We start from the raw sequence: 15,206 nt of genomic DNA on the forward strand, positions 1-15,206 counted from the left end.
CACGAATCAACGAGTTGACAGCCGAGGGGCCCGCAGATGTGTAAGCAGCCAATTACAGTGGAGCAAATTAAGTGCTGGGACACCAGGCGCTGGTGCTGTGGACACCAAGGGAGCACAAAAGGCCTCAATTTGGGGGCAAGAGTGACTGTCACACCGCCTGAAGAGCTGATTCTTGAAAGACAAAGGAGCAGAGCAAGGACAGTGCGTGCATGTTTCTGTGCATGGGTGGGATACATCTTGGGGATGAGAATGGCTTTCCACTGCAGGCCACAGAGGTCCAAAAAGCAGGTGCGAGTGTGTGGCGCAGTTAGAATCAGGTGGCAGCCACCTACTGTTGGAGGAGCCGTTTTGGGAGACTTCTCACTGGGTCTCTGGTGTTTCAGCTAGTCTGTGGGCAGAGGTGCTGATGGCAATGGTTCCAGACTATCATTTCAAGGATGTTTATGTAGCAAATCGTTTCATAAGCTAGAGATAGTGTCTCCCTCTAGGGCAGAGAGCAGATTTGTTTGCTGTGCAGTAAGATAAAGACAGTGCCTCCCTTGGGGGTAAGGTTGGGCAGGTTTGCCAACTGCCCCTCTAGAAGCCTGGGGTTTCCTAAACGTGGAGTTGCTTGGCCATGACGCTGAGTGGTGGGCATGTGCAGGTGTCACCTGGCCTCATTGTAGCACCTTGTGGAACCGGGGCTTGGGAAACAGGTGCAAATGGCACTCTGCTACTGCTGTAATAAACTGTCCTGTCCTGGACTCAGCAGTCTTGTGTCTTTGCAATGAAGCTGTGGCAGCCTAACCTGTTAGTTCGGGTGGAATTTTAGCTCCCCCCACCACAGACCTCAGATTCTTGGCAGATGGCAGTGGGGAAAGCGAAGGCTGGAGAAGGGGGTGAGATCACGAGGGGCTTGAGGGCTGCACTGTAGACCTTGGGCTTAATCCTAAAGCCTTGAGGATCGACTAAAGACCTTTCTGCAAAGTTATGTGCGGATGTGGTGTGCATTAGTGTGGAGAAGGGAGGGCTGTGGGGTAAGCCTGGAGAAGGGAGGCCAATGAGGGGCACAGGTATGGAACTGTGGGTCTGAACAAAGGCTGTGCCACAGCGGGCACAGCAAGGCCAAGTTTAAAAGAAACTTAATGCAATCCTTGATAAGACGATTTCTGAGGCAGGAGTCAATCCAGATAACTCACTGCATGTTTTTGTGGTGTCTCTTTAGACCTTTCATGTTGTGGCATTTCTGAAGCATAGAGACTGGAAATCTTCTAGAAGGTCTCTCAATTTGGGTTTGTCCAAGGGTTTCTCATGAGATTCACGTTGTACGTTTCGGCGTGAATACTGCGGAAGTAATATGTCCCTGACTGAGCATTTCATCAGGAGGCACTCGATGTCATTGTTGGTGATAATTCTATCACATGGTTACGATAATGCCCAATAGCTTTCTCCATTTTAACATTACCATTTTTCCCTTTCATAAATCACACATAATCTGTGGGAAGATCCTTTGAGCCTGGATGTACAAAATGTGAATACTGATTGTATACTAGATAACAGTATTGTATTAATTGTTAAATTTCCTGACTTGGATAGTTGTATTGTGATTATGTAAGAAAATGTCCTTGTTTTCAGGAAATAGACATGTAAGTATTTAAGTACAAGAGAGCATGATGTCTGAAACTTCCTCTAAAAAGATAGCCCCAACTTGCGATGGTTCAACCTACAATTTTTCGATTTTAGGATGGCAGGAAAGCGATACATGTTTGGTAGAAACTATACTTGGAATTGTAAGCTTGGGTCTTTCCATTGGCTAGCGACACCTGCTGTGATCCTCTCTGGTGACACTGGGCGGGGCAGTAGCCCCAGCTCCCAGGCAGCCACCCCATCGAAAGGATAAACAACTGATACACTTATAACCACTTTGTACCTAACCATTCTGTTTTTCACTTTCAGCACAGTCCTCAACAATTTACATGAGATATTCAACAGGCTTTGTGTTAGATGATTCCGCCCAATTGTAGGCTAGTATAAGTATGCTTAAGGTAAGCTGGGCTGTGATGTTTGGTAGGCTAGGTGCATTTTCAATTTACATGATTTTCAACTTACAGTGGGTTTATTGGGACATAATCTCATCACAGGCTGAGGAAGAACTGCAATAACAATAATGTGTGTAAATATGTATATATATATACAGAGAGAGAGAGTAATAAAGCAGGTGTGGCAAAATGTTAACAACTAGTGATTTTAGGTGAAGAGTATATGGGAATTGATTGTGCTATTCTTATAAATTTTCTGTACATTTAAAATTTTTCAGAATAAAAACCTTTTAAAAAAGACACGTAAAAGTAAAATCATTATTTCCCCGTGCCTAGCAGTGGGTTCAAAGGAGAGGATGGGAAGAAGTAGATTGTGATTCTAGGCTTTGGTGCAGTGAGTGGAACCATCAGTTGAGACAGAGAACCTTGAAGGAAACAAGAGAAGTTTTGGAAGGAGGACAGTCAGAGAGGAAAAGATGGCAAGTTTGGTTATTCTTTTTTAATTGTTTGTCTGCCTCTGTCTCCAGCCATGTCTGGTTTCAGGAAGCCATGGGCATCCAGTAGGGACATCCAGTAGGCTGGTCTGGAGCTCAGGAGGAAACTGGGCAGGGCAGAGGTGGTGGTGAAACCATTGAAGGGGATAGGCTCAGTGCAGGGGCGTATGTGTGAGAGAAGAGAGCCAAGGACAAAACCATGGGACAAGTGACATTAAGGGGCAGGGAGCTACAGATAGCAGAGAGGAGAGGTTTCAGAAACGGGGTTATGAGGGGCACTAGGGCCAAGGGCTGCAAGAAAACGAGGACTCAAGAGTCTATTTGAATTCAGTGGGGCGTGGGCCTCAAGTCAGAGTCACAGAGCAGGGAGTCTGAATGGGAAGTGAAGATGCCACAAGCCAGCAGCTTAGACAATTCTTGGAAGATGCTTGACTGCAAAGCAGAGGCGAAAGAGCACAGTGAAAGTGAAAGGGGAGGGACTGGTTCTACTAACAGACATCAAAAGTCCACAACTAAATACCCTGCGGGAATCGCATTCAGCTTCGATATCTGGCATTGTCCCTGACCCACTAACCCTGAATGCAGTCATGGTTGGTCACCCCCAGCCTCACACTTTTAACAAAGATGAGTGCTGGTGGGGGGTGGGGAGACGAGCAGCCTTCTGTCAGCTGAGGAGACAGCTGTACCAACGACTGAAAGCACCTGAGACATTTTCAGACCTCTCTTTGCCAAGGAAAGAGCCTGGCAGACAGGCAGCCTCTGCCCACGTCATTTGCTCTCCCACCAACTTCCTTCGAGTGCCAGGAAACATTGCCACACCACCTTGTATGGAATACGCCTCTTGTTAGCATTCCGATGTGAAGGTTCCCCTTTCCAGTCAGGAGCTCGTTACAGATAACAGCCTCGCTGACCCCTAGACCCGTGTTTCCAGGAAACCAAGGCTGAGTCTACTGCGTCTTGCCTTCACACGGGCTCTAGTCACAGACTTTTTTCTTTTTTCTTTTTTTAATATTTTATTTATTTAAGAGAGAGAAAGCACACATGATGGGCAGGGAGCCCAAGATAGGGCTCGATCCCAGGACCCTGCAATCAAGACCTGAGCCGAAGACAGACGCTTAACCACCCTACCAGGAGCCCCAGCATCAGAGCCTCTTCTAAAACCCACACAGGAGAAACACGGTTGCTTGATTTCAGTCAACAACTATTTTACAGACCAGAGATGTAATTTAACCAGAGTCAAATATTTAAACTACAGTACAAAGCAATGATATGAATGGATAAACAAATGCTGGTATGACTATACAAGGGGACATGATTCAGTCATAAAAAGGAAGTATGGATACGTGCTACAACATGGATGAACCATGAAAACATTGTACTATGTGAAAGATGCCGGACACGAAAACCACATATTGATTCCACTGATATGAAAGGTACAGAGCAGTCAAATCCTTAGAGACAGAAAGTAGATGAGTGGTTACCAGGGATTGAGGGAAGGAGGGGAATGGGGACTGAGGATGGGGTTTCCTTCAGGTGTGGTGAAAATGTTCTGGAGCTAAAGGGGGATGATGGTTGCACACCACTGTGAACATACCAAATGTCACTAATGGTAAATTTATATTATATATATTTCACCACAAGAAAACATTAATTAATTAAAAATTATAAAGCAATCTTACCCTGGCGAAGGAGAGTAAAAGCTCTGGCTTCGACGTCAAGGCCTTTGATCTGAAGAGGGCTTTTCATCAGCTCTCCTCAACTTTGGCTGCACGTTAGAATCACCGGGGCAGCTTCTCAAGGCTTCCTGTGTGTGGACCCCACCCAAGACCAATTAAACCGGATCTCAGGGGCTGGGGCTAGGGGCAAACGTAAAAGCCCTCAGAGATGCCAGAGTAGGTCCAGGGTTAAGAAATACGGCTCTAGACCGGTGGTTCTCAAAGTGTGGTCCCCAGACAGACAGCGGCAGCATCACCTGGGAACTTGGTAGAAATGCAGATTCTGGGGCTCCACCCAAAACCTGCTGGATCAGAAGCTGCGGGGGTGGGGCTCGGCAATCTGTGTTGTTGTTGTTGTTTTAATATTTTTTTATTATATTATGTTAGTCACCATACAGTACATCCCTAGTTTTTGATGTAAAGTTCCATGATTCATTACTTGCGTATAACACCCAGCGCACCATGCAACACGTGTTTCAACAAGCAACACGTTTGACAAGTGCTCTGGGGTTAGACTCAAGAAGAAGTTACAGAGAGCTTTCCTCAGCCAGTGAGAGTTTACTGAGCATCTACCATGATTTTGGTTCTATGACAGGTGTGCCAATATGGAGACCTACCTCAGCTCTCCTTAAACACCTACTAGGTGGGGTTCTAGGAAAAGAAATTATATATTAAAATGAGACAAGTCTTTTTATGGACAAATTGTATTACATTGTAGGTCTATACGACATTTTGTTTATCTGTTCGTGTGTTGGTGAATGGACTTGGGGTATTTCCACCCTTTGGCAATTGTGAATAACGCTGCTATGAACACTGGTGTCCAAGTATCTGAGTCCCTGGTTTCAGTTTTTTTTGAGTATATACCTAGGAATAGAATTGCTGATCATATGGTAATTCTAAGTTTCTAAGGAGCCACCACACTTTTCCATATCGGCTGCACCATTTTACATTCCCACTAGCAGCATATGTTTGGGGTGATGGAAACAGATCTGGAAATGGATAGTGGTGATGGTTGCACAGCAGCGTGAATGTACTTAATGGCATGAATTCACTAAGAAATTGTTAAAATGGTAAACTTTATATTATGTATATTTTGCCACAATAAAAATTTTTTTTTAAATGAGCCATAAAAACAGATTGAGAAAAGGAGGTTATGTTCCTAATAGTCAACATTGAATAAACACCTCAAACATCATAATTACATTTTTAGAATTACACATATAATAGTACATTAAAAAGATGATGTCTGCAGCCTTTTCTATTCAGAGATGCCTGAGCATGGAGAAAGAATATTTTTAATATTCTTATTAAGGAGGATGGAGCAGGACATCTGGCTTGACTATGGACTTCACGTTTTTACACCACGATTTGTTTGTGAATAAGTCAAGGTAGACCGAAGGGAAGAATGTGGGCTGAGCACTGACCAGTGACTGGCGCCTGCCTGGGTTTCATTATTGGGCTGAGGCTCTTCCCGCTGTAGCGACTTGTTTAACTTACTGGTTTGTCACTATTGTTGCTCAAGAACCATTTGTTGGACGTTGAGTTTGCCAAGCTCTGGGATAGGAGTCAGGGACCCAAGAGTGAGAGAGGCAAGCTGAAAGCCGAGTGCGGCAGTTCTCAGCCTCCAGGAGCAGTAGCATCACCTGTGGGCTTGATGACAGCCACTGTGCACCGTCCCGGGGTGCCTGATTCAGGAGGCGTGGAGTGGGGCCAAGAATCTGCATTTCTAATGAGTTCTTAGGTGACAATGATGGCGCTGGTGATGACGATGATGATAATGCTTGCCCCGGGACTACACTTTGGGAACCACTGGCCTACTGGGGTAGAAAGATATAGAATATTATTTTGATAAGTGTAGGTGTTGCTGGGAAAAGAGAAATGCCAAGGGCCCTACAGGAGCACAGAGGAGGGGGAAACACTTTGTCCTGCGTTAGGGGGTAAGATGGGCAGGGAGAGGGATCTGCCCTTGTACCTCCCCTCTCCCTCAAAACCACGGCATTACTGGGGTGGGGGTGTCTCTAGATATGGCAAGTGAAGGAGAAGGGCTTCCAAGGTCTAGCAGAGAGCTGAGGTGGTGGCCAGTCTTTCAGCTCACCTCTTCTCCGCACCCCCCTACCCCACGGCTAATCCAGAAATGATGCCCAAGCACGGCTTTACCCCAGGGTCAGCCCCTCCTCTCGATCTGGCCCAAACACGAATTGAAATAATGAAGAGGAGAGTTTGACATAAAGTATAGATGAAAGCAACTTAGAAAACATTCCCGTTTGTATTAACCTGCAACATAAAACCCAAGGAAGCAGAATGTACCTCCTTCGGCAACCCCACGTTAAGCTCTGTAAATGACAAGTAACCCTGACTCTAGCCCTCCCCCACCGCCCTGTCTCTGACTTGTTTGTGACATTAACAAAGGAAAATGCCAGTTTGATTCTTTGGCCTCCACTTGTTTATAATAAAGTCATAAGACCTCATCCATCAATCATTAACCCACACCACCCCTGCTAGCCTCCTTTCCTTCTGGGCCGGATCCTGGTCTTCACGGCCACGCCACTCCACCTGCCTGGCAGGAAAACAGGCAGACTTGGCGTAATGTGGTCTTCTGCGGGGGGGGGGGGACGCAGATCCCAGCCAGGTGGACTCTGTGGGAACTCCATAGCAAGAGGCTGAACTCACCCGGCTTCTATGAGAAGCTGTATGTCTTTTAATCAACCTCAGAAGTAAACTGCAGGAGCTGTGAAGTACATACTAAACATATTTTTAAATATGGCTTCCATGGGGCACCTGGGTGGCACAGCGGTTAAGTGTCTGCCTTCGGCTCAGGGCGTGATCCCAGCGTTATGGGATCGAGCCCCACAGGGCTCTTCTGCTATGAGCCTGCTTCTTCCTCTCCCACTCCCCCTGCTTGTGTTCCCTTTCTAGCTGGCTGTCTCTAGCTCTGTCAAATAAATAAAAAATCTTAAAAAAAAAAAATATGGCTTCCACATCCCAACAGCATCCTGAGGGTGTGTGGTTTCAAGGTGGGCTTAGAGCGGGCCCGAAGGCTCGGTCCCATTCCTTAAGTCTCAATTTTTCATGGCACCGCCTCTGGGAAGCCTTCCTGTAGCCCCTGGTCCACAGTGATCCCTCCGTTTTCCCCATCCTTGTCCTTGCTTATGTCCTTCATAGCACGGATTACAGACTGGAATTATTTCATTTATGTATTGGTTTGCTTCTTTGCAATTTATTATCTGTCTCGTCCACTGGAATGTAAGCTCCAGGAGGACAGAGACCAGATTGTTGTGCTCCCCAGCACATCTTCGGCACCTAATATAGTGCCTGGCACATGGTAGGCCCATTTGTTGAAGAAATGAATGAATTCACTTCCAAACTAAGCAGCATTCCAAGGGAGAGTATTTAGTCAACATTTGAATATGCATTTTTAATGACCAATGTAATCCATTTCATTGAATGTGTATTCAAATTTGGTATACATTCGATCACTTCCATTTAAATATACCCATCGGGACACGGTCCATTTTTATTATATAGTCAGATCCCCTTAGAAAACAAACTTTGGGGGACTGAGCAAAAGGTTTTATTGGACTGAAACTTTGGCTATTGATTGAAAAAAAGGTGTGTCAACACCCAGAATATGTAAGCCTTGCCATGAGAGTTTTATCCGCTGGGGTAGGTTTTGATCTGACCCTGTGTTTTGGTAGCCACTCCAAAGAGACATGCCCTGGAGCCCAGGCAGCTGCCTGCACAGACATTCCCACAGACACGGGCAGGAGGCTACCTCGGAAAATGTGACCACCAAGAAACGTCAGGGGCAGCAGTAGATCTGACGGACTGGCTTAGAAAGGCCCAAAAAGACAAACCTCAAAATAGGATAACAACGAATGTGTTTTTGGTGTGTGTCCAGACTTATCAGATACAGTCCAAGTTACAAACAATATTTTTATTAAAATATGTATTATTCTTGAGCACATGGGATGTACAGTGAGAAAGAGTGACCGGTGAGAAACTAGCAGTTATTACGTAGTTCTTGTCTTCTAAGGAGCTCTCTGTGCTTTGATTATTACAATGTATGTACCAGCTGTATAAGAAATTACTCAACCCATTAAGTTTTTTACTTACCCCATACCATGTCCACAAACAGGCTATAAAATAATAAAATGATCCTTCATTTACTTGCATAAATGATTATTTGCCTGAGGCAGTAATAAGTCTATCCATATATGTACACAGTAAACACACCCATACTGGGGAGAGACGAAAGCGGGGCACGCAGATAGAGAGCAACCTAGCAGCTATACTAACCAGTCACAATACATGACCTTGTCTGGACCCTGATTCCAATAAACCATTAAATGAGTTTATGAGGCAACTGGGGAAACCAGAACACTCACTGGATATTTGAGGACATTAAGAAATTACTGCCAACAGGTTTTAGATGTGAAAATAGTATTGTGGTTATTTTTAAAGACTTCTTATCTTTGGATCAGCATCCATAGATTTTCTTCAGAGTAATCCAGTGGAGGAGGGTAGACAAAACTAATTGTGGATAGATAGATGGCTACCTGGGGCCACTATACGATACTCTTTACTTTAAACTAATTTTTATTTTATTTTTATTAATTTTTTTGGAGAGAGGGGAGGAGGCAGAAGGAGAGGGAGAAAGAGAATCTTAAGTAGGTTCCATGCAGAGCCCACATGGGGCTCGATCTTACCAACCTGATATCATGACCTGAGCTGAAATCAAGGGTCAGATGCTGAACCGTCTGAGCTACCCAGATGTTCTACTTTTGTACCGACTTCGAAATCTTCTGTAATTAAATTTTAAAACCAGACACAAAATGTATTGGGCGCCTGGGTGGCTCAGTCGGTTAAGCATCTGCCTTCAGCTCGGGTTATGATCTCAGGGTCCTGGGATTAAGCCCCATGTCGGGCTCCCAGCTCAGCGGGGAGAAGCCCTCTCCCTCTGCCCCTCCCCACTGTTCATGCGCGCTTCGTTAAATAAATAAATAAAACTTTTTAAAAACCCTACAATAAGATGTATTAAGAAAGTAGTGAAGTATAAGTTCATTAGAAATAATGACATTGACTTTCTTAGGCTCACTGGTGCACTTTGGTTGCGTACATCGCAGATTGCGGAAAACCAGATGGCTTGTCTTGCCACAGCCGATCGTCTATGATGAGCTTCGCAAGCCTGCTCAGTTCCCGGATTTCCGACTGGGGTTTTACTCCATGGGCTTCATTTCCAGGCAGGCTTCAGTGTTCTGCTTGATCCATATGATGAGCATTTATCCAGTGCCTCCTTCAGCCTGGAGTTATTTTCTACCTCTGCTGGCTGGAGTTTCCCCAACTCGCTGTCTTCTCGGGGCCACCCTCCATCCATAGGATCCTCTTTCTCCCAGATCCAACCCTCCCTCTCTCCTCCCCTTTCCCTTCTGTATGGAAGTACGCTCAAGTCTATCCATTAAGAACAAAACCCTTCTCGTTACCCTCACCTTCCTAATGCCAGGTGCGCCCGTGTACACACACTCTTCTCTCATCCCTTTATGGCTAGATTTCTGAAACGAGCCTAAGAAACCCTTCCACTCAATTTCTTAAGTGTTTTGTCAGGGCCACCATGTCAGACATGCAGGAGGGATGTGACAAAAAGCTCCCGTCTTCCAAAGGACTTGGAGATCTGCAGAGTTCTAGTCCAGAGCAGGAGCAGGTGCAGGTGCTGGTCTGGAGACAGCAGCCATACTCAAGACCTAAACAAGCATTCCCATCACCGCAGCACAGCGCGGACCCCAGCAGGCTGGCTCAGGAGTCCAGGGCCGGGAGAAAGCACTGGGGTAGCTTTGGCAGGACTTGAGCTGGACTTTGAAGCGTGGACAAGATTTGGAAGGGTGAAGGGGAAAGAGGGCGGCATTTTAAGCACCTTTTGAGCATAAGAACGTTTGTGAAGGTCGAGTTCATAGCTTGTTCTGAGGATGGGGAAGCCGGCCTGACCATGGGGGCTGACTGGGAAGGGTATGAGGCCACTGAAGGCCTTGACAGGCTGAGGTGTTTCAGGCCATGAAAGCCGGCCATGGCTCTGCTCTGCTTTGTCGGGTGGGGCAGGCGTGCTTCGGAGAAAGGAAGGGGCGGGGCGGGCTGTGCCGCAGAAGCAAGGCTACATCTGGTTAAACTTGGTCAAAGAAGGGAGCCTGGTGGCGAACAGCACAGGCTGAGGCGGGGGACGCTGCAGGAAGCCTGTGCAGTGTGACACGATGAGGGCCCGTCCTGGGGTGGTAGAGGTGGTGGTGGTAACAGACATGTAGGACTCCACGACCGAGTGAGGACAAAGGATGGACCGAGCCAGCCGGGCTCTGAGATTCCGAGCCTTGGAAGAGCGGGGCCAATGGTTCTCTGATGAGGCATCGCACCATCATATTGAGATCTAGGCTGTAACGGGTCAACTAACTGCAACATGTGGACCTTACTTGAATCCTGAAGCTTACAAATAAGCCATTAAAAATTGATGAGATCGTTGGAAAACTGAATTCTGATGAGATTTGATAACCTTAAGGAATTAACTTTTTAAGTGTGGTCATGGTATTGTGGTTTTAAGAGTCCTGTGTTTTAGAGGCACATACTGAAGTACGTACAGATGAAAACTGTTTGGGTTTGTTTCAGGATTATCCGGGGATAGGGGAGAGGCTGCGATTCAGATGAGGCTGATTTGTTTCCGCCAAGGGTTAGCTGTCGAGGCTGGGGGACGTGGAGGTTCATTTTGCTCCTCTCTCTGCTGTTATATGTACTTGAAATTTTCCAAGACAAAAATTCTGGTCCTTGGGTAATGCAGATCTTGTACCCTGGGCCTCATAATTCCCAATCGGAGATCACAAGAGGCATTTTGAGCTGTGCCATGTTAATCTCCTGTCACAATTCAAAACAGAAATTTGGCCCACCTCTGTTTTGCCTAAAGCAGAAAAACAGGAGCTGGAAAGAAATAATGCTTTGACTTTGGAAAAACAAACTGGGAGATACACATGATCTCCTTTATCAGGATCATGTGAGGAATCCAATTCACTGAAAAGACAAAGCCAAAACTGAGAAAAGTTGAGTTTTTACAGTAGCTGGAAATAAACGCCTCTTTTGGCAAAGTCCGTCCCAAGTGAGGTTTCCTGGCACAGGGCACTTGGCATGAGTGTGAAAGTTGAGACCAAGTTGAAAAGCCACAGTCTGGGCTGTGGCTGCCTACGAAAGGCCAGCGTTACTTCGGCAACAAGTCACACATCCCCCAGACAGAGGCTAGGCATGGGGGGCCGCAAGGGGTTTACTGACAACACCCCGATACTGGTTCCCTGGTGCCCACCCATGTGGCACCGCACACCCCTCTCACTCACAAGCCACGAAGATGGGAGGCTGCTCTGACAAGGTCCCCAGCCGTGCAAGAAGGGGACACTGGCCATCCCATGCTGGTGGGGGGTTCTATGAACTGCTGTGAAGCCCCATACTTGGCAGGCCATCTCCTAGGCCCCAGGGCAGCAACCAGATTTCTTTCTCACTGAGTAGTCCCAAACAGAACACATCCTCATGCAGGAAGCTAGGAAGATAAATTTTGAACCTGTGCAAGTGACCTAATTTTTTTTTTATGGGAAAAAAATGATATGGGGTGGTAGGGAATTCATAGAGGGGCGTGCTTCCCTGGAGAGGAACAAGTACAAAATCAGCATCAGAATGCAACCCCGCAAACGCGTAAGGGCCCGCTCTGTGCCAGGCATCATGGGAGAGGCAGGGCTGAACGTGACATTGCCTTCATGGAGAGCACAGTAGAGGGAGGAAACAGGCATGCCCCAAATCTCCTGGATAAATATGAAAACAGAAGGTCTTGGAGGTTCTGTGACCCAGGCAAGGTAACTCTGTTACTAAGCCAAGGTCTCATTAGAGCAAATCCTTCAATCTCAATTCTTCATCTATAAAATGATGGTTTTTGCCTTGTTGATCCTATCGAGTTGTAAGGACCAAGCTACTACAAATAATAATAATAAAGCAGGAGGAATTGAAAAGGCTTTTTAGGCCCTGCTGCCCCAAGGGGCTGTGGCTGGTGCTCAAAGATGAGCGCCCCCTGGGGACGGCAGCTAACACTGTGGCAGGTTCCCGAGGCAGGTGGCTCGCCAGCCCCGGGGGCAGCAGCACCCTGAGCTCGCAGTCCCACAGCCGCTTCCCACCAGGCACCGTGTCACATGCCTGGGTGCTGGCTGCTTTGGCATGAGCAGCTCTCTCCAGCTCGTTCAAACTTGCCTGATACAGAGGGTGGAGGCACTTAGTCCTAGTAATCTCCATCCATCTCGGAGCTGAGAGCCAGAACGGAACTTCCAGAACACGGTGTTCAACCCTCTCATTCGTGTGGAGGGTAAAGGAGACTCAGGCAGGGAATGTGACTTGCTCAAGGTCACTCACTGAGGTGGTGGCTGGTGCTGAAATCTTGTTTTCTGGATTCCTGTGGTCCAACATAGCTGCTCCTCTTTCCGAAGAAGGTTTTGCTAACACCGGCTCTGTGGCCTTTTATATCCCTAGCCTTTCCTGCCCCCAAATACCTAATTCAGTGTCAGTTCCAATAAAGAGTATTTAGGACACAATGAAAAAGAAAAACTCCTCCTGATAACCTTTTCCCAAGCTCTCTGTTCTGTGCGGTCTTTTATTCTTTGGGAAACTGTTTACCAAATGCCTATTATGTGTGTGCCCCTAATCACAACATGAGTTCACAGTGATATTCAAAATGAGATGTTCCTGTCCCCAAAGAGCTCTTGGTTTAGTTAGCACTAGAATGCTCTCTTCATGAAACCTCTTGGATCCTCCGTTCTGGGAAAAGAAAGTCCTTCCCAGTTCCCTTTAGTCATGTGTCCAAGAAGAAATCATCTCATTGCTTTGCCTCTTCACTCACTGAGTTTTTTCATTCCTGCCTGGATGGCAGCTTCTGCCACCCTGGTTGTGGGTCCAAACGTCATTGTGAGTAGAGAAAATGCTGGCAGCCTCACTCTAGAAGGCTTGCCCTGTAGCTGTGCCTCTTCCTGACCGAAGGGTTTGCATACCTCATGATTGTTCCATCTCTGCTTCCTACTGTCCCTAAAGAATTTGGTTTTGTCCTTGGTTGAGTAATAGTCTTACTTTGGTGTCCACCAGCCTTCCTTTCCCTCTGCCATCTTGCTGTAGTTGAGTTGCTTTGAGTCCAGGGCTCTGAGGTCTTGAAAATTAAAATACAGTTCAGTAAAAACTCTGACTGACATGCACAAGTTAGGAAACTGATGTCCCATGAAAGGTTGGACAGGAAATTTCGAAATCCCTTCAAGCTCTAACATTTCCAAAAAGGTATATCCAAATGTCGACAGTCTCGCAAAATTAGTAGGGTTCTCTCGTGTATGTCCAGACCCGGATCAACTCCTCATAGCATTTTAAATGCACCCGGGCACCAACTTTTTTCTCTGACTCTCCTTACTCTCAGATGAAGTTCCCTAGTTAGAGAACAAGGGGTAGGGAGCCGGGATTCTGTGAGGCCAGTGTACACACGTCCACTCTTGTGAAATAGTGCTGCTGTCTATGGATGGGTTCCCGGAAGAAGCGGAGTTCCTTTCCCCTCTGCTCCAGTTACTGTCATTCCTGGTGCTGAAATACTGATGAATGGACCCCAGATGGCAAAGCTTGGGTCCCAGCTCGGAGACAGCCCACAGGGCACGGTGGTTCTACCCTAACGAACCATGACATGCCAATTATTTGCTTTTCTGGAGAAACCTCCGCCTGAAAATCCATTTAATTACCATGGGAGATAATCTTTTAAACACAGCTTTACATTCTTTAAGGATTTTTTCTTCCTGTGGAAGAAAGTTTATCTGAACATGGGATTGGATTGTTTATTGCCATTTCCAGAGGAAGGACAATTACCCGGTAGTTAGCAAGAAGCCTGAGCCCTGGAGGATTTATTTTTTTTAAGTCTCTTCCTGCTCACTGGTAGTTTGGCATTAGTTTGTCGTATTGTCACACTCTCCCAGTATAAACTTTGCACTTAGCTCTGTGATTCCAGGCATATAATTACTTGATATTTTTCAAGCATCTCTATCAGATTGGGTTTTATATTTGCTCTAGATGTGGGTATCAAGAGCCAATATCCTCAAGGGTTTCCTATTAGGAAGATCATACCTGTAAATCCACCAGCCCCAAAGACCTACCTGGAGCTGTGGTCAGTCCGACACCAATTTTTCCAGCCTGAAGCATCCCAGAGGATGAAAGTTTGGGCAGGCAGGGGCCCTGTTGTTATGTTCAACCCGGTGGCCTCAAGACCCTGAGGTATTCCTGCTCTTAATGGATGCTCCATAAACAGATGCAAAATTGCTGAAAATCAGCAGGTCTTCATATGGAGAGAATACGTATTGTGTCAAAATATGAACAATGTAAAATTCACACGGAGCTTGGTGGGCCCTTGTCCTTGGCATGGGGCTGCTCTAGTCCTTTCCCCACATCACTTTAAGAGCAAGTGAGCAGTAGGCTGAGATCTCTGGGCCCTGAAGAATAACCCTCTGGGGATGAAGAGGAGAAAAGGAGTATCGCGTACTGAACACAGAATTAGAAAGTGAGTTAAAAATGTTTGTGGAAAGCTCACTAAACTTTAGGCTTGATCTCCCCTTCCAGGTCCCGATGGGGAGAAGAGCTGGTCCAAGAAGTACCCGTCATGTGGGGGTGTGCTGCAGTCCCCAATAGACCTGCACAGTGACATCCTCCAGTACGACGCCAGCCTTGTGCCCCTGGGGTTCCAAGGCTACAATGTTTCTGCCAACGAGCAGTTTATCCTGACCAACGACGGCCACTCAGGTGAGAGAGATACCTCTGAGATCTGCAAGGGGATCTCTGAGCACTCCTCAGCTCCTTGGCCTGCTCTTGTCCATCTGGCAGGAGGGGGCTCCACTGCAGTACCCAGGAGAAGGGGCGGGGGCTGGGGGGGGAGCCCAGGGATGCCTGGACCACTCATTCAG

General features: G+C 46.7%; 1 protein-coding gene across 4 annotated transcripts in view; it reads left to right on the forward strand.

Moving 5' to 3' along the window:
- CA12 (carbonic anhydrase 12) overlaps window positions 1-15,206 on the forward strand; it is a 52,242-nt gene that overhangs the window by 17,639 nt on the left and 19,397 nt on the right. For all 4 annotated transcript variants that reach the window (XM_034660867.1, XM_034660869.1, XM_034660866.1 and 1 more), the window contains exon 3: window positions 14,866-15,045. In XM_034660867.1, coding sequence (XP_034516758.1) covers window positions 14,866-15,045 — 180 coding nt within the window. The remainder of the gene's footprint in view (window positions 1-14,865; window positions 15,046-15,206) is intronic.

Source organism: Ailuropoda melanoleuca, chromosome 5 (assembly GCF_002007445.2).
Source record: "Ailuropoda melanoleuca isolate Jingjing chromosome 5, ASM200744v2, whole genome shotgun sequence".
NCBI classification, from domain to species: domain Eukaryota; kingdom Metazoa; phylum Chordata; class Mammalia; order Carnivora; family Ursidae; genus Ailuropoda; species Ailuropoda melanoleuca.